Genomic DNA, 23,113 nt, shown 5'->3' on the forward strand with positions numbered 1-23,113 from the left:
GTGTCGCGTGATTTTCTATGTAAATTTCGGCAGCATGACGGCATAAACCGTTGTCTACCAAACCTGTTCAAAAGCTAACCTGCAGGTACAAACAACACCACCCAGCAGCAAAAGGCACTCGGGCCGTCGTATATACAACAAAAAGCAAATATACAAGCAAACTGGGGGCTTCGCCCCAAACAAGTCCAAATCCAAGTAAACTGGGGGCTTGCGCCCCAAAACAAGTCCAAAAATGTTTCAAGAACAGATGTCCAAATGTACACAAAAAGCTGGCACCCTCCGGCTCGGCAACCCTAGCCGTAAGAGCGGCAATCTCGGCGTCCCGAAACTCGAGCTCCCTCGACAAACGAGCCGTCTCCTCCCGAGACTGGGTCAACTCTCGCTCCAGCTCACGATCGGCCTGTGGACAACAATAAATTGGCTCATGTCAATCAATTCAAACAAAACTAAAAAAACCAAAGATCAAAAGAAGTCAAGTGAGGTTCATACCTGACGACCCCGACCACCGATGAGTGCCTCGATGGCGGTAGCTCGCAGCCGGTTGGCCACCCTCCATAATGCCACGAACCGAGATGGCGCGACCTGCATTTCAAAAAAAAAAAATTCTCAGCAAAATTGAACAAATTCAATCAAATGTGTTCTTACACGAAAACTATGCAAAACGGGAACTCACCCTCCGAATCAGATGCTGCCAGTCATCTAGGCCAGCATCCGTCACAGCCACGTCAAAGTCACGCAGCTCGGAGATCGTCGTCCTCCCGGTGGCGTCGGTGTACTCAAGGGCCTCGGGGTACTACGGGGGCTCGATGCCCGCCGCCTCAACCTCCCGAAAAGACAAATGGCTCTCGTTAATCGATGATCTTTCGTCGCAATTCTCGAAAATCAAAATCCAACAAGAAAACAAAAGATACTCACCACTACCGGCCAATACGCCAACCTCCCGTAAAGGAACGCCGAGTAATCCTCGTCGGGGAGAAGAAGGTCGTCGCCACTAGCACCCGCCCAAGTCCGCCTCCCTCTCGGCCTCGGAAGGGTCCTAAACATCGTCCTAGGAGGATCGACGGGAACCGTCAACGCGCCCGAAAGCACCGACGAGCTAACCGCTCGCCCCGGATACCCACACGGGACCCATCGACGTCCACAACAACGGCCGACTCGAGCTCCTAGGTCGAAGGACCTCGGCGACAAAAGGAGGCGATCCGGCGTACTCCGCCCAAGGTCCGGGCACCCTTTGCGACAATATAAAGGCAAAGGTCATTCCTATGATCAATTTAAAACAAAGTATAAGAAGGTGTGAATGAATACAAATGGGATACTCACGCTTTCACCAAGAGCGTTCACATCCCGCCGGTAGACATTGTGAGAAGAACGCTTGCTCTTCGTCCGGCACATGACCCAATCCTCACCACGAGATAGGTCCTCTCCAACGGCTCCGTCCTCTTGGGCGCGAGGCCCGGAAAGTAAGAGTACACCCACGCCTGCAAAACAGAATAGTCAATGACGATCTTTCGATCTTTGATAAAAGAAAGGAATTTACTTTGGTCTAAAGGAAGGTTCATACTCCAACAAGAGCCGGGTCCGACGGCGCGGGGAGAAGTCCCCTTCTCCATCAACTCCGGACGAACCATGGCCCTCATGAAGCGGATGAGGACCGCAAAACCAGCAGTGACCCGGTCCCAACGCCCTAGGGAACTCGGGTCGAGAAAGAAAGGGGAGAAGCTTCGCCGACCTCTCACCCTTGTCTCCGAGGTAAATCGAAGACAAGAACCACCAAAGCCACGGACGAGCCCTGCTCGGTGTACAAGGAGGAGGAGCCGTCTCCCTCCCATCGATCACCACCGATGCCGGGGTCTTCCCCGCAGTAATCTCGAACGTAGGTACGGGTACCAAACCCGGACCGCAACGGACCTTCGGCGACGGGTTCCACCGATCAACCTCCTCGCCTCGGCCGAATCCGCCCTCATGCCGGTCTCCGGCCACACCATCTCCTCGATCCCCGCACGGCGGCGAGAAATCATGCCGTAGTCCTCCAAAGTGACTCCCACCTCACCAAAAGGCGGGTGAAACGTGGAAGTCGTATCCCAAAATCGATCCAAGAAAGCGCGGACCAGGCTAAGGTTGGCCCGCAACTTCCTCTTCACGATATCCCTCCGGACCGAACCGAGAGGACCAAACGCTCCACGCTCGATCATGGCCCTCTCCTCCTCCGACAACCGCTCGTAATGCTCCAATCGTGTACCGAGAACGACCGGATGTTCCCGGCCTCCTATTATGATTTGGAACAAAGCTATCTTTAGTTTTGAGTAAATTTGAAAGAAATTTGAACAAAAATAGAAAAGGATAGGTAATGAGTTAGGGAATTCCTATTTACCAAGCTCTTCACCGTCCTGTAGGACAAGTGACCCTCTGCAGCCCACACAAGGTGCCTACTCTCCCAGGTCTCGGCCCACGCGGGAGCTCCTCTCAGCTGACGACCCCCTCGTCCGAGGTGGGCCCGTCTCGGAATCTCCTCCTCCTCAGCAGCCTCCTCCTCGGGAACCTCGTCCGCGCCCATCACCGCAGCGGTGAAGGCCTGCTCTAGCGCCTCCTCAACAACAGCGGCGTCTATGTCCATGGGATCTCTCCCAGAAGTAGAAGCATCGTCACCTACAAACATTAAAGCAAATTCAGGCCGCGTCCCATGACGACAAGCCTTTGTTAAGAAATTTTCGAGCCTTCAAGGCCCGGGAATTCCCCATTTCTGGCCATCCTTGGCCATGTTCCCACCAATTCAATCACTCATGTGATGAGTTGAGTCAAGTCAAGTCAAAGTCAAGGCCTAGTCTCGGGTTCGAGTCGAAAATTCGGCAGCATTTCGCTATAATGGCGGTTATGCCCTAGAAAAGTGTCCTGAAAAAGTTGTCACAAACCAAAATTCCAAGATGGTAGAAAGTTTACCCATCACCCAAGGATCCCAAATATCAAGTTTCATCACAAATGGGCAATCCTAAGGCCATTTTCGAAGCAATTTACGATCTAGTCGTGAAACCTTAGTCTCAAAATTCGCTCAAGGGCTCAAAACTCGATGAAAATTCAAAGTAAATACATGGTTATGTTCCTAACATTACCTATTATCCATTTCTAGCATCAATTTGGCAAGACAAATCCATTTGGGGGAAAAGCCCCAAATTTTCGATCAAAAGGGTCGAAAACCCTAATGTTCGCGGCTCAAAATTCGACAAATATGGAAGATTAATGCAAGATTAAAGCACATACCTCGATTAGTCATATTTTAAGCAAGCTTTTGAATCAAACCTTGGCGGAAATGGTGAAGATTTGAGAGAGAATAGAGTGATTTGTGTTTCGAAATAATAAAATGAATCTCTTCTGATTTCGCGTTTTTACGCAGAATTGCTGAATTGGGGAAAAGACGCGGCAGTCTTTGCGCCTCTTCCAAGAGACGCAGCTCTTGCTGCGCCTCTTCCTTTGTTCCCTCCATATGGATTTTCAAAAATCCGTTATGAGTTCGTTATTCGTGGGCCCGTCTTTGGTGCGCCTCTTCCTCGACGACATTTTATCATTTTGGTCCGTTTCGACGATTTTCTTTCATTCCGGCCCACGTTTTATCCAGCGCGATAATATTTCGCAGTATTGTCCAAGATCATTTTATCCCGCGCAGCAGTATTTCGCAGTATTGCTCAATTTTTATCCAGCGCAATAGTATTTTGCAGTACTGCTCACTCAAGACTTTCTTTCTACGACGATCAAGATGTTCCTGGTCGTCTATCCCCAGCGCAGTAGTATTTTGCAGTACTGCTCACTCAAGGTTTCCCCTACGACGATCAAGATGTTCCTAGTCGTCGACATGTTCCCCAACCCGAGTTCGCTTGAGACCAACGCAAGCGGATCCCCAGCAGCTTCTACCGACGTCCTGCTGTTTTCAATATCTCTTGTTCCCCGCGAAGTTCGATTAAATCTCAGGTATGATCTCTTCTTATGGCTGGCGAGCCTCCTTACGTAGTCTAATGGACTTTAAACAACCCTCCCCGATAGTCGACAGACTCTAAAATGTTCCCGACGACAGGTCCTTGGTTCAGACCCCTTGAGCCGCCTCGCGTCGCCATAGACGTCAGGTTGTAATCTTCGATTGACCTGATGGCTATACTTTGACTTTCGCCTTGTCCAAGCCTCAGTCAAAGTGGGGGCTCTGTAGACACCTCGTTTCTGCACCCCTCGCAAACCACCCGGTGATGATTGGGCCGCATGTTTGATTCGCGGAACGATTTGTGACAGTTCGTAAGATTATCGTCAAGTGATTGCTCAAATATTAATGTCAACCTCTTAAATGTCATCTACGTGCCGATGCGGTCGTTTTGGCAGTAATTAGAGTACATTCGGAGTCCGGGTCAAAAACCGTCTCCATTTTTCGATAACTGTTAAATCCCGAGTCGAATGTTTGGAATGTTCCTAGGATATTTCTATTCCATATTTCTCAAATTTTATCTTTTGGCAAATAATATCTCGTAATATTCAAAAGATAATCGAATTATTTCCGTCCTACCATAACTTAAACGCGGAAATCTTTCTTAAGCAGGAGGAAACCTCCTGGGAATAGACGCAGCAGGTGCTGCGCCTCTTCCAAGAGACGCAGTGGCTGCTGCGCCTCTTCCCAGGCCCTTCTTTGCATGGTTTACGTATCTTTTTCATATCTTTCCGAGATTCACTTCCAAAGAGTCTCCGAAACCCTATTTCTTCACGTGATTAGTATAAATAGGAGCTTTCGTTCCTCATATTTCTCACGCGAGTGTCCGCCCTTCTCTTCTCCCTTTGCATTCTAGACTTCGTTCTTACTAATTGGCGCCTACGTGCTTGGACTTCCGACCACGTAAGCTCGGATCTTTCCGGGTACATTTTGACCTCTCCGTTGCATGACCGACCAATTTGACCACTACACTCAATCAATCTAATTAATCAATCTGTTTTAATTGTTTTCCTCTTTCGAGGGCACTCTTTCCTTGCATTCGCGTCGAGCATCACTAATCGATCTTCTTAGTTCTTCTCGTTCCGTCAACATGTAAGTCTGAGGGTGTATAATTTCCTTTTAATTATTGTATTTTATTTATTGTACAACAATTGTAAGGTTTATGTCGAATACACCGTTAAAACCGATTTCTAAAACCGTCTTTAAAACCTTTTTTGCGGATTTCCAGTAGACAGACGTCGAGAAAAGACGCAGCAACCGCTGCACCTCTTCGAAGGAGCGCGGCACCTGCTGCGCCTCTTCGTGAGGCTGCCGCAGTTCCTGCTTCTTTTCTTCTTCCTCCGTCCTCTGTAATTCGTATCAAATTTATTTCTTTTGTTTTGTTCGTCTGTTAATTCTCTCACATGATATTTTAATAATTCATATGTATATTAACCATCATCGTTAACATGTTTAAATCATCATAAATCCGACTCTAATCCCACATAATCAATATTTGCGGGTTTCCGTCATTAATATTCAATTCGGGTTTTAGAGATTCAATTCGTTCGTGTTGAGTTTCTGGGATTTACTGTTGATATATTTTCACCTGTTTCGTCATTAATTCGTCGTCGTTCATCATGTTTAGTTTAATTCGTTCAGTTGGTTTAATTAATCATTCATTAACATCGACCCTTCACATAATTAATCCGTTTATTTCCGTCTCATCCATGTTTTACTGTTTTTATGACCTCAATCATATGTAAATAATTCATTAATCACTTTCATCCGAGTAAATATTATCAATCAATCCATTAATTTACCAATTAACCTTAACGATTTGCAGTTCCGGCTTCACAGCCAGAACTCACCCTTGGAACAGACGCAGCAACTGCTGCGCCTCTTCCAAAGGGCGCAGTTTCTGCTGCGCCTGTTCCAGGGTGAATTCTGTCCCTGAACCCCTTTTCTGCCTTGACCTAGTTTAATTAGCTACGTATTAATCAACTAATAATTGTATTATCACCTTCTGATCTGTCGTGTTTTATTTTCCTTTATTCCTTTTTCTCAAATTTTCCGTTTTAAAGATATTTTCGACATAAATCGCCTATTCCCATGTAATTATTGTAGTTTATATTTCATATTATTGTTATTTTGTACCATTTGTATGTTCTCACATGTAAATGAACATTAATTCCAACTTCGACCCAATTGTTTGCTAATTAATTGTCAACCGACTTAGTCTAATTCTCACATGCTAGGATTAATCTATGGATGTTGCATTGCATGCATTACAACCGATGATATATCGAGTATGAATAACTTCCCTAATCATTAGTAGAGGCCGCTATCGAGGCGGGCGGGATTAGGTGTTCGATCAAAAGAGCTTCCTAATACGTACCCTCACCCCTTACTCCAGATCTCCGTGAGCACCCGTGTTCATTGGCATCCACGAGAGTCATTCTAGACATAGAATGCTAAGGGTAACGATTGCTTAGTGTTCATGTCACTACTTTGTGTCTTGGCATGACACGAGGTATTCGAACGGTTCCAATTTCCCATAAAAATTGGTGGCGACTCCATACAAAATGCAAACGCTTGTTTTCGATCCTCACCAAGCGCCCCCGTGGGCGGCCCGCTGTCCACAAGCAGCAATCTTGGCATCTCAGACCTCCAACTCCCTCAACAGGTGAGCTATCTCCTCCTGGGACTGCGCTAGCTCACGCTCCAGGTCGCGCTCCCTCTGTGAATGACAGAGAAATGGCTCATGTCAATCATTTCAAATGCAAAAAAAGTTAGAAAATTAAAAAATGAAGTAAACGAAAGGTTCATACCTGTCGTCCTCGACCACCATCAAGTGCCTCGATGGCAGTAGCCCGAAGCCGGTTGGCTACCCTCCACCAAGCCACGAACCGAGATGGCGCCACCTGCATTCCAATAAACAAAGATTCTCAATAAATGGACAAAAATGGACAAATGTATTCTTATACAAAAGCTAACCGAGTTGGGAACTTACCCTCCGAATCAAATGCTGCCACTCATCCAGGCCAGCATCTGTCACCGCCTCGCCAAAGTCGCGAAGCTCGGAGATCGTCGTCATCCCCGCCGCGTCGGTGTACTCGAAGGTCTCGGGGTACGCTGGGGGCTCGACGCCCGCCTCCTCAACCTCCTGCAAAATTCAAATGGTTTCTCTATTTGATGATCATTCATCATTTCTCATCAAATCAACTTGTAAGGGAAAAATGAAGCACTTACCATGACCGGCCAGTACGCCAGCCTCCGGCGAGTGAACGCAGAGTAATCCTCGCCAGGAAGAAGGAGAGCGTCGCCACCGATATCTGCCAGGGCAGCCTCCCTCTCAGCGTTGGAAGGCTCCCTAAACATCGTCCGAGGAGGATCGATGGGAACCGTGAAGACATCACGAGAGCACTGACGAGTCAAACGCTCACCCAAGTACCATACTGGACCTATCGACATCCTCAGCAGCAACCGACTCGAGCTTCTATGTCGAAGGACCTCAGCCACGAAAGGAGGGGCGCCAGCACAGTCCGCCCAAGGCCTGGGCACCCACTGAGACAAGCGAATAAGAGGTCATTCTTATGATCGCTTCAAAAGAGTGATGAATAAACAAATAAAGAAAAGTGATCAAGAAGTACTCACGTCACTCAACTTCAAGGCATTCACGCCCCGTCGACAGACATCGTAAGAAGAGCGCTGGCTCTTCCTACGACACATCACCTAATCCGTCACAACGGGATAATCTCTCGCCCCCGGCGCCGTCCTCTTGGGCGCGAAGCCCGGAAAGTAGGAGTACACCCACGCATGCAAAACAAGATAATCAATGACGATCTTTCACGATTCGACAAGACAAAAGAAAATGATCTTTCATGATGCAAAATGAAGGTTCATACCTCCAACAGCAGTCCAGGGCCAACGGTAGCAGGAAAGTCCCCTTCTCCACCAGCTCGGGATGAACCATGGCCCTCATGTAGCGAGTGAGGACCGCGAAGCCAGGAGTGACCCAGTCTCAACGACCCAGGTCACTCAAGTCAGAAAGGAAGGGAAGAAGCTTCGTCGACAGCCTCTCCCCCTTGTCTCCAAGGTAGAGTGCAAACAAGAACCACCAGAGCCACAGATGAGCTCTCTGCTCCGCAATGCAAGGAGGAGGAGCCTCCTCCCTCCCGTCGATCATCACTACCGTCGGGATTTGGCCAGCAAAGTAATCCTTGATGTAAGTGCTCGGCACTAACCCAGGATCCGTAGCAGCACTCGCCGCCAGGTTCCAGCCGATCAGCCTCCTGGCCTCGACCGAGTCCACCCTCATGGCCGTCGACGGCTACACCATAGCCTCCGCTCCACACGGCAAACCAGAAATCATGCCGTAGTCCTCCAACGTGACCCCAACCTCGCCGAAAGGCATGTGAAAGGTCGAGGTCGTGTCCCAGAACCAATCAAGAAAGGCTCGAATCAGGCTAAGGTTATCCCGAAGCTTCCTCTCCTTGATCTCCCTCCACGCTCGTACCAAGGCTCCAAAAGCTCCAAGCTCGATGATGGCCTGCTCCTCCGCCGACAGAGTCCTGTAAGCCTCCATCATCGTCGTGTAGCCAGAAAAGGACCTCATGTTCCCGGCCTCCTATTTTGATTCATTGCAAAGCTATCTTTAGCTCGAGTGAAAGAGAAAGGAAATGACAAATGAATGACAAAAGAAAGATGATGAAAGAATGATGAATTCGAGATTTACCAAGCTCTTCACCGTCCTATAAGACAGGTGACACTCCGCTGCCCAGATGAGATGTCGGTTATCCCATCTCTCAGCCCACTCGGGTGCTCCTCTCAGCTGACGACCACCGCGTCCGACGTCGGCCCGTCTCGGGGCCTCCTCCTCAGCAACCTCCTCCTCGACAGCCTCCTCCTCGGCAGCCACTACAGCAAAAGCCTCCTCTAACGCCTCCTCAAACGTAAGAGAAGGGTCAAAACCAGTATCCACGTCCATGAGAGCTCTCCCTGATGTAGAAGCCTCGTCACCTGCAAAATTAGGGTAAATTAGGCCGCGTCAAGTGACGGCGAGCCTTAGTTAGGGTATTTTCAAGCTTTTCAAGCTCCGAAATCGCTCTTTTCTCGCCATTTTTGGCCGTTTCTCTCGAAACCCGACCGCTCAGGTGGTAATATGGGTCGAGTCAAGTCTAAGTTCAAGCCTAAGCCTGGGTTTAACTCGAAATTTCGCCAGCATTTCGTTATAACGGCGATTATGCCCTAGAAAAGTGTCCTGAAAATGCCGTCGCAAATCAAAAATCCGAGATGATAGGAAGTTTACCCATCACACAAGGATTCCAAATATCAAGTTTCGTCACAAATGGGCAATCCTAAGGCTATTTTCGAAGCAATTTACGACACAGTTGTGAAACTGTCTCAATTTTACTCAAAATGCTCAATGCTCGATGAAAATTCGAAATGAACACATGGTTATGATCCTTATACTACCAATTATCCATTTCTAAAGTCAATTTCACAAGAGAAATTCATTTGGGGAAAAAGCCCCAAATTTTCGACAATTAGGGTTGAAAACCCCAAATTTATCGACTCAAATCAAGCAAGTATGGATGTTTAATGCAAGAATAAGACACATACCTCGATTAGTCATGGCAAATGCAAGCTTTTGATGAAATTTTGACGGAAAATGGTTGGAATTTGAGAGAGTTTTGAAGAAATTTGTGTTTTGTTATTATGAATAAAACACGGGTTCGGTTGAGTTTTTACTCGGACAGAGACGAACCCAGGAAAAGACGCAGCAGGTGTTTCACCTCTTCCAAGAGTCGGAGCTCTTGCTGCGCCTCTTCCTCAGCTTCCCTCCAATTCTATTTTCAAAAATATGTTACAATTTCGTTATTTGTGGGACCATCTTTGGTGCGCCTCTTCCTCAACACATATATCGTATATTTGGTCCATTTGATATTTATTCCTCGTCCGGACCCGTACATCCGAGTAGACTGTGAATTATCGCAGTACTTTATCAAGACTTCGCTTGCAACAACGAGCGAATTTTCTCTGACAGGTGTTTCGACACGCCTCAATTAATCCCCCCAGCGAGAGTTCATGACAACCGATTGATCCTCTCGAGACATGGAGATTCAACCTCAAGTTTTGCCGGAGTTCGCTTGAGACCGGCGCAAGCAGATTCCACCCAGCAGTTTCTACCGACGTCCTACTACCCCTTCAATATTACGTTTTTTTTCCCCTGGGGAAAGGACGCAGCACCTGCTGCGCCTCTTCCAAGAGCCGCAGTGGTTGTTGCGCCTCTTCCCCAGCTCCTTTCTGCGTATTTTAAGATCTTTTCGAGATTTGTTTCCAAAGTTTTACCGAAACCCTAATTCCTCCGTGTAATTAGCATAAATAGGGACCTTCATTCCTCATATTTCTCACGCGAGTGTCCGCCCTTCTCTTCTCCCTTTGCATTCTAAGACCGCGCTCTTGCTTATTGGCGTCTACGTGATTGAACTTTCGACCACGTTAGCTCGGATCCTTCTGAGTACCAGCCTCGTTTTGCATGACCGACCAATTTGACCAACTCCACTCAATCACCTTAATCAATTTAGTTTAAATTCCTCTTACGAGGGCACTTTCATCGTACATTCGAGTCGAGCAATCACTAATCGTTAACTTAGTCAATCTCGTTTCGTCAAACATGTAAGTCTGAGGGTGTAAATCCTACTTTTATTATTGTATTTTATTTTTGTATCAATTATTGTAAGATTTACGTCGAAAGCATATTTAAAACCGATTTATAAAACCTTTTATTTAAACCCTTTTACGGATTAACGGGAGACAGATGTCGAGAAGTGCCGCAGCAACTGCTGCGCCTCTTCGAAGAGCCGCAGCATCTGCTGCGCCTCTTCCTTAGGTTGCCCCAATTCCTGCTTTTCTTCTTCTTCCTTCGTCCTCTGTTAACTCGTCTACTTTCTTTTGTCTTTTCTTATTTTTCCTTTATTTCGTTCGTATACTAATTTTAATACATAGTTCATTAATAATTTATCACTTTTAACCCGACTTAGATCCCAAATAGTCAATATTTGCGGGTTTCCGTCATTAAATCAAACCCGGATTTTAGAGGCTCGATTTATTCATATCAAGTTTCTGGAATTCGACTTTTGGTACATGTTCTTCATCTGTTTATCACACCGTCTCCATCTTTAAATTAACCTAATTCGTTTTAACCAACAATAACTTGCTTGAATTGTAATTAATTCGTAATTAATATGTAATTAGTCTTTAATTCATTCTAATTAATTTGAGTCCGTTCTTTATCGCTTTTATGACCCATTCACATGTAAATAACCTGTTAAATTACTTATACTCGAGTCGGATATCAATAACCGATCATTAAATTCACCAATGAACATAACGATATTGAGTTCCGGCTTCACATCCAGAACTCACCTCAGGAACAGACGCAGTGACCACTGCGCCTCTTCCAAGGAACGCAGCTCTGTTGCGCCTGTTCCGGGTTGAGTTCTGTCTCTGAACTTCCGTTCTTGCTTTGACCTAGTTTGTTAGTTTAAGTATTAATCGACTATTAATCGTATTATCACCGTTAATATGTTCTTTAATTTATTTTTCTTCTTTTTCTAAAATTATCCGTTTTAAATGTACTTTTGACATAAATCAATTAATTCATTGTAATTATTGTAATTTTAATTATCGTTATTTATTTAATTACCGTATTGTATGATTATTTACTTGTTTTCACATGTAACTAATTCTAAACCCTACTTCGACATTAATAAGTGTTAATTACTTGTTCACCGACTTAGTTAATCTTCACATGCTAGGATTAATTTATTGGATGTTGCATTGCATGCATATAATCGACAACATATCAAGTATAGATGATTTTCCCTAATCATTAGTAGAGGCCGCTATCGAGGCGGGCGAGATTAGGTGTTCGATCAAAAGAGCTTCCTAATACGTACCCTCACCCCTTACTCCACATCTATGTGAACATCCGTGTTCATTGGCATCCACGAGAGTCATTCTAGACATAGAATGCTAAGGGTAACGAGTTCTTAGTGTCTATGTCACTACTTTGTGTCTTGACATGACGCGAAGTATTCGAACGGTTTCCAATTTTCCACAATAAATTGGTGGCGACTCCATAAATGCAAACGCTTGTTTTCCCAAGCGACCCCGTGGGCCCCTCGTGTCCACACCAACTTATGATCTGGAACTGGGAACAGTGGGTTTTGCCTTGAAATTGTGGCGCCATTACCTTTATGGAGCTACTTTTAAGGTATTTTCTGATCATAAGAGCTTAAAGTACATTTATACTCATAATGAGCTAAATATGAGACAGAGGCGGTGGGTAGAGTTGATAGGAGATTTTGACATGGAGATAGTTTATCATGAAGGGAAGGCTAATGTAGTGGCAGATGCACTAAGTAGGAAATATGTCCATGCTTTGTGTACTACTATGTCAAGGGTGAGATTGCATGAAGAGGTGGAGAAGATGGGCAATTCGATGATTAAGGAGGGGGATACAATTGGAGATTTGACCATTGAGCCCGAGTTGTATGCTGAGATCTGGGAGAATCAAGCGGGGGACTCACGGGTGACACAGTGGAAGGAGGCCGTGGGTGACACCGTGGAAGGTGACGTGGGGAAGCGTTTTTCCGTGGCCAGTGATGGCAGTTTGAGATTTGATGGGAGATTGTGTGTGCCTGATAGTGAAGAATTAAAAAGAATGATTTTAACTGAAGCTCATTCTATTCCATATTTTGTTCATCCTGGAGGAGATAAGCTATATAAAGATTTGAAGAAGACTTTTCGGTGGCCTAAGATAAAGAAAGAGGTTGTTGAGTTCGTTGCAAGATGTCTGGTTTGACAAAGGGTAAAGGGAGAGCATAAGAGACCACAAGGTAAAGTTCAATCATTAGATGTACCTTAGTTCAAGTGGGAGAGCATTTCGATGGATTTCATTGTGGGGTTGCCTAGGACTCAGAAAGGCAATAATATGATATGGGTTATAGTGGATCGATTGACTAAGTCAGCTCACTTCATTTCTATGAAAGATACATGGAGTAAAGCTGAGTTGGCTAAGGCTTATGTCAAGTATGTGGTGAAGCTTCATGGTGTGCCTAAGGATATTAGTTCTGATCGTGATTCGAGGTTTATATCTAAGTTCTGGCAGGAGTTGCAATCTTTGATGGGGACTCAGTTGAAGATGAGCACAGCATTCCATCTAGCTACAGACGATCAGACGGAGAGGACAATACAAACATTGGAAGATATGTTAAGAGCTTGTGTGATGGAGTTTGGTGGATCATGGGAGGAGAGGTTGGACTTGATTGAGTTTTCTTATAATAACAGTTACCATGCTAGTATTGGCATGGCACCTTTTGAAGTTTTGTATGGAAAGAAGTGCAGGAGTCCAGTGTGTTGGGATGACAGAGCAGATACGGTTGTGTTAGGACCTGAGATGATATAGGAAATGGTGGAGCAAGTTCATATTATTCATCAGAAGATGCGTGCGGCGCAGGATAGACAGCAAAGCTATGCAGAGCAGATTTGAAGAGAAGTGATATAGAATTTGTTGTGGGAGACAAGGTGTTGTTGAAAGTATATCCTATGAAGGGAGTGATGAGATTTGGGAAGAGAGGGAAGCTGAGTCAGAAGTATATTGGGCCATATGAGATCTTAGACAGAGTTGGAGAGGTAGCTTACCATTTAGCACTACCTCGAGCTTTGGATAGATAATGTGTTCCATGTTTCGCAGTTGAGGAAGTATATGAGTGATCCTACTCATTTACTAGAGCCTGGGCATGTTGAGATTGATGAACAGTTGTCTTATGTTGAGGAGCCTTAAGAAATCTTGGATAGAAAAGTGAGGAAGACTCGTAATGGTGAGACAGCATTGGTGAAAGTTTTATGGTCTAATCATAAGGTAGAAGAAGCTACATGGGAAGTTGAAGCTGCAATGCGAGACAAGTATCCTAATCTTTTTGTTTAAGTAAGTTGGTTACGGGGACTTAACCGTTTTTTTTAGAGGGACAGGATGCAACATCTCCTCTTTTGTGACATTTTAATGACAATATGATAATAAAAGTACCTCATAAAGACTTTAAGTTGGCTAAATTGAGTTGTTTATTTCGGCAAGTTGGATGTTTTGGGTGAACTTCGGGGACGAAGTTCTTTTTAAGGAGGGAAGACTATAATACCCCGTATTTAAGACAAGGTTAATGGTTAGTCAGACGGTGAAATTATATTAAAATAATTAGATAATTATGTTGTGAGTCGGAAATAAAATAATTAAATAATTATGAGTCGGGATTTGTTGTGACTCACGTGTGACATGGGTAAATGGTGACGGTAATACAATAATACGATGCTAATAGTAATATGTAAATAATAGTAATATGCAATAATAATAAGGATTAATTAATGAGAATAATTCATATTATAGGCGCCCTTCTTATATTACTCCAAAATATGCATTAACTCACTATAATCTTGACTATCATAAACTCTTCCCTAATTACTCCGGAGTGTTTGGTTACCTGAGGAACATGTTACACTTCATCTCTTTACTCATCTAATTTCATTTGTCCTTTTTTTTCGCCATTGATCATCAGAACACTATTGAACATCCATCAACACGAGCCTTCATCATATTAAACCAAAAATTTCAGCTTTCCCCAATTTTTTCTTCATCTTTCTACCTTCACAACAAATCTTGATTTCTCAATCTTTTTCTTTTCTCCGTTAATTTCACGCTATATTTCCCCAAGTTATACCAACACCCTTCTAAATACTCTTAATTTTTCTCGAAACAAACCCTGATTCCATGCCCCTTTTTCAATTAATCGATTCACTTCTCTTTATCATTTACTATAAAAAAGAATTCCCTTTTAACATTAGAGTTTGATTAGCTTTTCTGGGGTTTGTTTGTTAATTTCATTTATTTGATTGCAGTGTTCAATGAATCTTGTGAAAGATGAATAATAAGAAGAAAAGAGAAGGAAGTGGAACAAATGATGTTTATAAGAATTTAATGAACCCATTTAATAATCTTAAGTTACCGAAACAAATTCAAATTATAATGAATAATAATGACCTTGAACAAGGGATGTTGGATGAAAGAAGGTGGAAAACAAACAGAGGAACAAAGAAATGGCAAGATATCGAATTGTGATAGGAAAGACAAGATTTTGAAAGGAACCCACTTAAGAGAATGAATGAAAATGGTCATAAACAAAGAAAGAAAGATTTGGTATATAATAAAAGATGAATGCAAACTTGGGGGAGTATCATAATTTCTCGACAAACTTGGGGGAGTATCATAATTTCTGAGGGAGTATGATAATTTGGGAAAAAATTATGGTGGGGAAGCAATAATGGAGTAATGGAGAAAGAAGAGGATTAAAAACAGAAAAGATCTAACACAATGAAGAAGAAAATAATAAATTACCGGCAGGTAAAAAAGTGACCAAGTGCAATCAAGGAAGGGTGTAGGATAATTAGGATTGTAGTCGGTTAATACGTAGAGTAATATAGGAAGGACACCTATAGTATGGAGTATTCTCATTAATTAATCCTAATAATAAATATAATTGAAAATAGGAAGTTTTCCCCCACTTTCCTTTGTACTACTATATAAATAACGTAGACCTAACATAAGATTATATACAATCATAAACACAATAATTCACTAAAAACAAAGGGAGGAAGTAGAGGAATTTCATAACATATTATCGCCTCAAGGTAAGACCGTCTCATTATACATCTATCTCCTTCTATTTAATTTAATCGTCGTATAATCACCGTATAATCCGTCGTTGACTATGCCGTTGACCTTGGACCGGTCGTGGACCACCGTGACCCTAGTGGGACTGTCGTTGACCACCAAGGGTTGGTTTATAGGGCGTTTTAATGGGGGTTGTCAGGTTGTAACCGTGTATGGTTAAGACGGGTTTTGACCCTTGTTTGTATTCGACTTGACCTGGGCATGGTGGGGTGTTTTCCTAGTGTTTGGGCGACCGTTGTGTTCATGGTAGGGTGGTTAAAGTCGTCACCTTGCGCGGTGGTTGCCGGAGAATCGAATCATTGTTAGTGTTTGTGTTGTGTTGTATTAAAACCGTGTTTGGGGTATCGTGTCTTGACCATGACTTGACCCACGGCTGACAGCAGCTGGTGGGACCACCGTGAGTCAAGAGAGACCACGGTGGTGGCCACTGGTTGTGCGTGGTGGCGGTGTAAGGGAGTTGTGTGTTGTTGGTGTCGGGTGAAAGGGATGATTAGGGCGTGGTTGTGTGAAATTTGGGTGGTGGTTAGGCTGTGTTTGGGTGTGTGGTGTTGGTGGCTTGCGGTGGATGTGTTGGATGGTGATAGTGGTGGCCGTAGGATGTCGGTTGATGCGGGTTTTGGGTGTTGGTTGAACACGGGTTTAATCCGTGTATTGGTAAGGGTGATGTAGGTTTGGGTGTTAATGGGTTGAGACGATTTAATGGGTATTTGGGTTTTGGTTTTTAAAACGGGATTTTGTGTTATAATTATACGAAAATATAATTAACGTAATTAAATTATAATTAGTTGAATTATTTAAATAAATAATTAGTAATTATAATTATTGTTTTTATTAGGTGACTGATTTACGGAAGAGTACTTTTAGTTAATTATATTGGATTGCTTGCTTTATTTGATTGCTGAAAAGGTAGGATAACAATTCTACTTGACTGTCTTATTTGCTCTATTTGGTTGTATGAGTATTTTGCATATTTGATCAATTCGATGGATGGATTATTATTTATGATTGGTTAATGATTATTATCATGGTTGCATTCATTGACATAAGCATTGATCATTTGAGATACCGGCAGACATCATGGTAAGAGCCTTCGGGTGATTTATTATAAACTTACTTGCAGACATCATGGTAAGAGCCTTCGGGTGTTGTATTACAAACTTACTGGCAGACACCATGGTAAGAGCCTTCGGGTTGTGTATAATAAACTTACTGGCGGTTGTGGTAAAGCCTTCGGGTGATGTATTTGGATTTAATTCGGCAGACACCATTTATATATCTTCGTGGTGGTGTACTCAGCTTGAGGTTGAGAGTGATGAGCATGGTTGCATTAGCATTACATTGCATACATTACTTCGTTGTTATCTTTATTATTGTGTTGAATTTTTTATTCCTACTCAACCGCTTGGTTGACAGTGTATTCGTTAAACACTTGTGATGAACCAATTATTGGGGAGCATATTGATTTATAGGTAATAGAGCTGGCTTACACTACTACGAAAACGCGGGGTAGTGACGGGAAAATTGACGGAAAAAACAAGCCGTCAGAAAACACGGGAAACTGATAGGTTTTCTGACGGTGTTTCCGTCAGTAACGCTTCCTGACAAAAAATCCGTCAGATATTATTGGCGCGTTGACAAAGTCAATGGCGCTAAATAGTATGTGACGAAAAATCCGTCAGAAGTGTCAGAAAAATCTTACTTCTGACGGAATTTCGATCAGATGTTTGTCACACACATAGGTGCACTCAGCTGTTAAAATAATATTGCATATGACGGAAATTACGTCAGTATTAGCCTATTACTGGCGGAATTTCCGTCACATGTTTAAGATATTTTAAACTCTGTGTGCATCCAGCTGTCAACAATAAGTGAGCCTATGACGGAAATTCCGTCAGGAATAGGCTAGTAGTGACGGATTTTCCGTCTGAGACTCCTTTTACTTTGGTGCTTTATTGAGAGTGAATTATTGAGAGCCTCTAACGGATATTCCGTCAGTAAAACCACAATACTGACGGATTTTCCGTCGGGAATAGTAAAACACTGATGGAATTTCCGTCAGACACATCTTTTATCTCAAACGCGCACAAATTCCCTCGACACTTTACCAATTTCTTCCCCCAAATCAATTAAAAACGCCTAACCCTAACCTTCTAAAGCCCGACACCACCACCACCCTCCTCCACTTTCGGCGCCACCACCACCACCACCAACACCACCACGCAGTCGCCGTCATTATTAGGTAATTAATTTTGTCTTTCCTTCCTCTCTCCTTTCTCTTTTTCCTTTTCGTTTTCTTGTTTTCATTTTTTTTTTGCTTCCATAGCCACCGTCGTGCCGCCGTCCAGCCGCCTTTTCCTTCTTTCTCATTATTCCTTTTTAATTATTTGTGCAGTTAATTAGGTATTGTTTAATCTCCTTTTAATTAATTTTTATTTAATTAGCTTAATTGATTTAGGATAGTAGTTACTGTTGTAGTTGCTGTTGAATTATTGTTGGTGTTGATGCATGTTGACTTAGGATAGAAACCCATTTTGTTTAAATGTATGTTGTGTTGTGAAAATTTTGTGAGGTGTTAATAATATTGTTAAAAACTGGAATTATTGTTAATTAGATTAGCTATGTAATCTTGTTGTTAAAAATTGGAATTATTGTTAATAATATTGTTAAAAATTGAAATTATTGTTAATTAGATTATTGTTAAATTTTGTGAAATGTTAAATGTTTTTAAAATGATATTAGACATAATGTTAATTAGGTTAGATATGTAAAATGAAAAATTAGTCACGTTAGTTAGTTTTTGTTAACTGACATTATTAGGAAAGTAGTCATTGTTGTATGTTTTGTTTTTAATATTGTTAAAATTATTGCTCATATTGACCTAGTACCCGTTCAAAAATTACTCACTAGGAGTAATTTTTGAAAAGTCCCTGTTTTGGGACTGTCTTTGTACGTTTCAAGTCACTTAGGTAGTAAACATGTACTTGTGATTTGTTAATGAGGAAAGAGTTTGGTGACAATTCCTTTAATGTTCTCTGAATGCATATGTGGAGTAATTATTTATTCTACATTGTGTATTTGTAGAACGGAGGGGAATTGCTGCCGAATTTTTTTCCTCATTAATAAATCACAAGTACATGTTTACTAGTGACTTGAAACGTATATTGATGGGTTTAGGTTAAAGTGATAAGGACCCAATTCAAAGAAATAAAGATTATTTATAGACAATCGTCATTTATATTGGTTATAATGTTTAGTTATTGTGTATTATTCTTGATTGTGATTGTTGTTAAGTTATTGTCTTTTTTAATGATATATATATATATATATATATATATATATATATATATATATATATATATATATATATATATATATATATATATTGAAATGTAGATACATAATAACATGAAAAGATTAGAACGGCGGTGGATGTATGAAAAATTAGACGAAAAAAAGAAACCTAATAAAGCATTTGCAGAGGGGGTGAAAAAGTTTATTAAATTCGCGGAAGAAAGTAGTCAGTATAAAAATTTAGGTGAAATGAGGAGTCCATCTAAGAAATGCAAAAACCTAGGTTTTAAAAGGAAAAGTGATGTTAAAATTCATCTTTGGTCGAATGGTTTCGCTGATAATTACTATGTATTGACATATCACGGTGAGAAACTACCTAGTGAAGCAAGTACAAATGCTAGTGAGAATCCTTACCGTGAGTTCGTGGAGAATGCATTGCGTGATACTGTTGACCAAATTTTGGAGGATCGACTCAATCCCGATGACCTTAACGATGAAGAAGTGCGTTATGAAACCCCGAACCCCCAAGTTTCTTCCTTCTTTTAAATGTTAGAGCAAGCCGAACAACCAGTGTATGAGGGAAGTAATATGAGTTTGTTGCAAGCGGCTGCTAGGTTGTTAGCACTCAAATGTGAGAACAACATATCTCTTAGATACGCTAATGGTTTTGTGTCGTTCGTTGGTGACCTAATTCCAAAGGAAAATCAAATGGCGCGCAATTTTAATGAAATTAAGAAAGTTCTCAAGGGACTCCAACTACCCCATGAGAAGATTGATGCATGTCTTAATGGATGCATGCTTTTCTGGGAGGAAAATTCTAATCTTGAGGAATGTCTAAAGTGTTGTGCATCTCGGTATAAAGGTAAAAAGAATTCATCTGGGAGGCGAATTCCTTGTAAACCATTAACTTATTTCCCGCTTGCGCCAAGGTTACAACGACTATATGCAACCAAGCACATAGCACGTGAGATGAGTTGGCACTACAAAAACTCCCGATTAAGAGAAAGGGGGACAATGGCACATCCAAGTGATGGAGAAGCGTGGAAACATTTCGATAGAGAGCATCCAAATTTTGCAAGTGAGCCACGGAATGTTCGGCTAGGTTTGTGTACGGATGGATTTTAACCTTTTGGGCAATTCGGGACGAAATACTCCTGTTGGCCCGTGATTGTGACTCCGTACAACTTACCTCCTTGGTTATGCATGAAGAGATAATTTCTGTTCTTATCTGTGCTCGTCCCCGGTCCTAAGAACCCTAAGTCAAATTTAGATGTCTACCTCCAACCGTTAATCAAAGAGTTGAAACAACTTTGGGAAACCGGCGGGGACATCTACGATGTCTCTAACAAACAAAATTTTCAATTAAAGGCTGCATTAATGTGGACGATCAACGATTTCCCGGCATATGGCATGCTATCCGGTTGGTCAACAAGTGGGTACCGTGCTTGTCCTTATTGTCCAGAAAATGACCATAGATATTTTTGGCTTAAAAATAGCAAAAAAGTTCGTTGGTTTGATTGTCATCGTGAGTTCTTAAGGCCTGATCATCCTTTCCGCAACAATTGTGAGCATTTTCTAAAGAACAGAAAAACTGAGAATCGCATAGCCACATCGAAATTAACGGGTGATGAAGAGTGGGATTCTGTAAAAGACTTCCTAAAAATAGTTGATGCTTCTAATCAAGAATTGAAAAGTTTGAAAGATAAGAATGAAGGTTGGTGGAAACAAAGCATATTCTGGGAACTTCCCTACTGGAAAACGTTGTTGATTCGACATAACTTAGATGTTATGCACATTGAGAAATTTTTTTTTGAACAGCTTATCAACACGATGATGGATGCACCAGGTAAAACTAAATTTGGCCCTAAGGGTAAAGACGAATTTAATGAACGTTGCTATAAACGGCCCATATCATCTAGGTTTGTTTTAGAAACCGCGGAGAAAAAGGCTCTATGTGACTGGGTTGCTAATTTGAAATTCCCGGATGGTTATGCTTCAGACTTAAGTCGGTGTGTTGACCATAAAAAGATGGTGTTGCATTCCTTGAAAAGTCATGATTGTCAGGTCTTTATGGAACGGCTACTCCCTGTTGCCTTGAAACAGTTGCTCCCGATAGGTTCTTGGAATGCAATAACTGAGATAAGCCAATTGTTTAGAGACCTGTGTACTTCTACGATTAGGGTTGATTCTATGGAACGTCTAGAGTCAAACATTGCGGAGATGATATGAAAGTTAGAGAAGATATTTCCCCCGTCTTTCTTCAGTTCCATGGAGCATTTGCCTATTCACCTACCTTATGAAGCGAAAGTTGGAGGGCCTGTTCAATATAGATGGATGTATCCATTTGAGAGATCTCTTAATCATTTAAAAAAAAATGGCAACAAAGCTCGGGTTGAGGGTTCAATATGCAACGCTTTTTTATTAGAGGAAATTTCAAATTTTGTAGATACCTCATTTCTACACCTTCCGCCAACCACCCAGTGATGATTGGGCCGCATGTTTAGTACACGGAACGATTTATGATAATCCGTAAGTTTATCATCAGGTGATAGCTCAAATACTTTTGTCTACCCCTTGGTCGTCATCTACGTGCCGATACAATCGTTTTGACAGTAATTAGAGTTCATTTGGAGTCCGGGTCAAAAACCGCTTCATTTTCTAAGAAACCGTTTAAAATGCCGAGTCGGAATGTTCTAGAATATGCTGTACATTTATTCCATAATTAAATTTTATATCTTTTGTTAAAATATCATCCATAAATCATATTTTACGGAATAAGGAAGTATAGATCTACCGCAATTCCATAAAAGAAACGCGGAAATCTTTCTTCCGCAGGAGGAAACCTCTGGGGAAATGACGCAGCAGGTGCTGCGCCTCTTGGAAGGACCGCAGTAGCTACTGCGCCTCTTCTGTAGCCCTCTTTTGCTGTTTACGGAATATTTCCGTGATTTATTTCCAAAGTTTGAGTCATTCCAAAACTCTCCACATTGTTTAGTATAAATAGAGACCTTCGGTCTCCATATTTTTCACACGAGTATCCGCCCTTCTCTTTTCTCTTTGCATTTTAGACCTTGCTCTAAGATTTCGACGCCTACATGCTTGATCAATCAACCACGTAAGCTCAGATCATTCTGAGTACCAGTCACGTTTGCATGACCGACCAATTTGACCACTACACAATTAATTAATCAATCTTTTAAAATCCCTTTTTAGGGGCACTTTCACATTTGCATTAAAGTTCGAGTCGAGTTACCACTAAAAGCCGATTTAGTTAAATCTCGCGACGCTAACATGTAAGTCCGAGGGTGTAAAATCCCATCTTTTAATCTGGTTTATATTATTGTTGTATTTTATTTTATGAGTTTACATCATATTAATGGCAAGACGATAATTTGTTAAAACACACGTTTCAAACCTTATTTCGTCAAAACTTTTCAGTTCTGACGAGTAGAAGAAACGCAGTGTCTGCTGCGCCTTCTAGAAGGATCGCAGCATCTGCTGCGCCTCTTCAAGAGGCTGCTTTCAGCTGTTCTGTTTCTTCTTCTCCTCGGATTCGTTCTTTTCTCCTTCTTTCTTCTTCAATTCTTTTCTTTTCTTTCAACCTACATCTCTTAATTAGTTTTCATCAAATTATTTTACCCGTCAATTTATTTTCTTAAACCTTTTCTTCTTTAGTCGGTTTAAATCGCTAAATCTTCATATTGGTTGGTTTATTCTGTCTCATACTCAAATCTGGGTTTTAGTGACTCGGTAATTAATACTTGGTCTCTTAAACTCACTTTTTGTATATTAAAGTTTCTGTTTATTTTTTAAACTCAACATTTACGCTTTCAAATCCGTTTAATTCATCTTATAATCATTAGTAATCATTATTAATTGGTTTGAGACGGTTTTTGTACATAAAATTCATTCTTAATATTTGTCATTCGGGTTTAATCATTAACATCAATTTTTATAATCAATCAACCGTAACAACCAACCGAGTCTGACTTTCATAGTCAGAACCCATCCCGGAATAAACGCACTGGGTGATGCGCCTCTTCCAGAGGACGCGCCCATTGCTGCGCCTGTTCTAGGCTGGCTTCTGCCTC

The 23,113-nt window shown here is 42.0% G+C and overlaps 1 protein-coding gene and 1 long non-coding RNA gene across 2 annotated transcripts; one reads left to right on the forward strand and one right to left on the reverse strand.

Annotated features, from left to right (window-relative positions):
- Positions 1-312: 312 nt before the first annotated feature.
- Positions 313-759, reverse strand: LOC141652208 (uncharacterized). Its single transcript, XR_012547036.1, has 3 exons — positions 674-759; positions 490-582; positions 313-400 (listed from the first exon to the last, which is right to left on the reverse strand). It is a non-coding gene; the product is annotated as an uncharacterized LOC141652208 (long non-coding RNA).
- An 11,516-nt stretch (positions 760-12,275) lies between these two features.
- On the forward strand, positions 12,276-13,793 carry LOC141651395 (uncharacterized). The gene is made up of 3 exons (XM_074459110.1): positions 12,276-12,654; positions 13,000-13,232; positions 13,704-13,793. The coding sequence occupies exons 1-3, from the start codon at positions 12,276-12,278 to the stop codon at positions 13,791-13,793; spliced, it is 702 nt and encodes a 233-aa protein (XP_074315211.1).
- The last annotated feature ends 9,320 nt before the right edge of the window (positions 13,794-23,113 follow it).

The sequence above is a fragment of the Silene latifolia genome, chromosome 4, assembly GCF_048544455.1.
Source record: "Silene latifolia isolate original U9 population chromosome 4, ASM4854445v1, whole genome shotgun sequence".
Lineage (NCBI taxonomy): Eukaryota > Viridiplantae > Streptophyta > Magnoliopsida > Caryophyllales > Caryophyllaceae > Silene > Silene latifolia.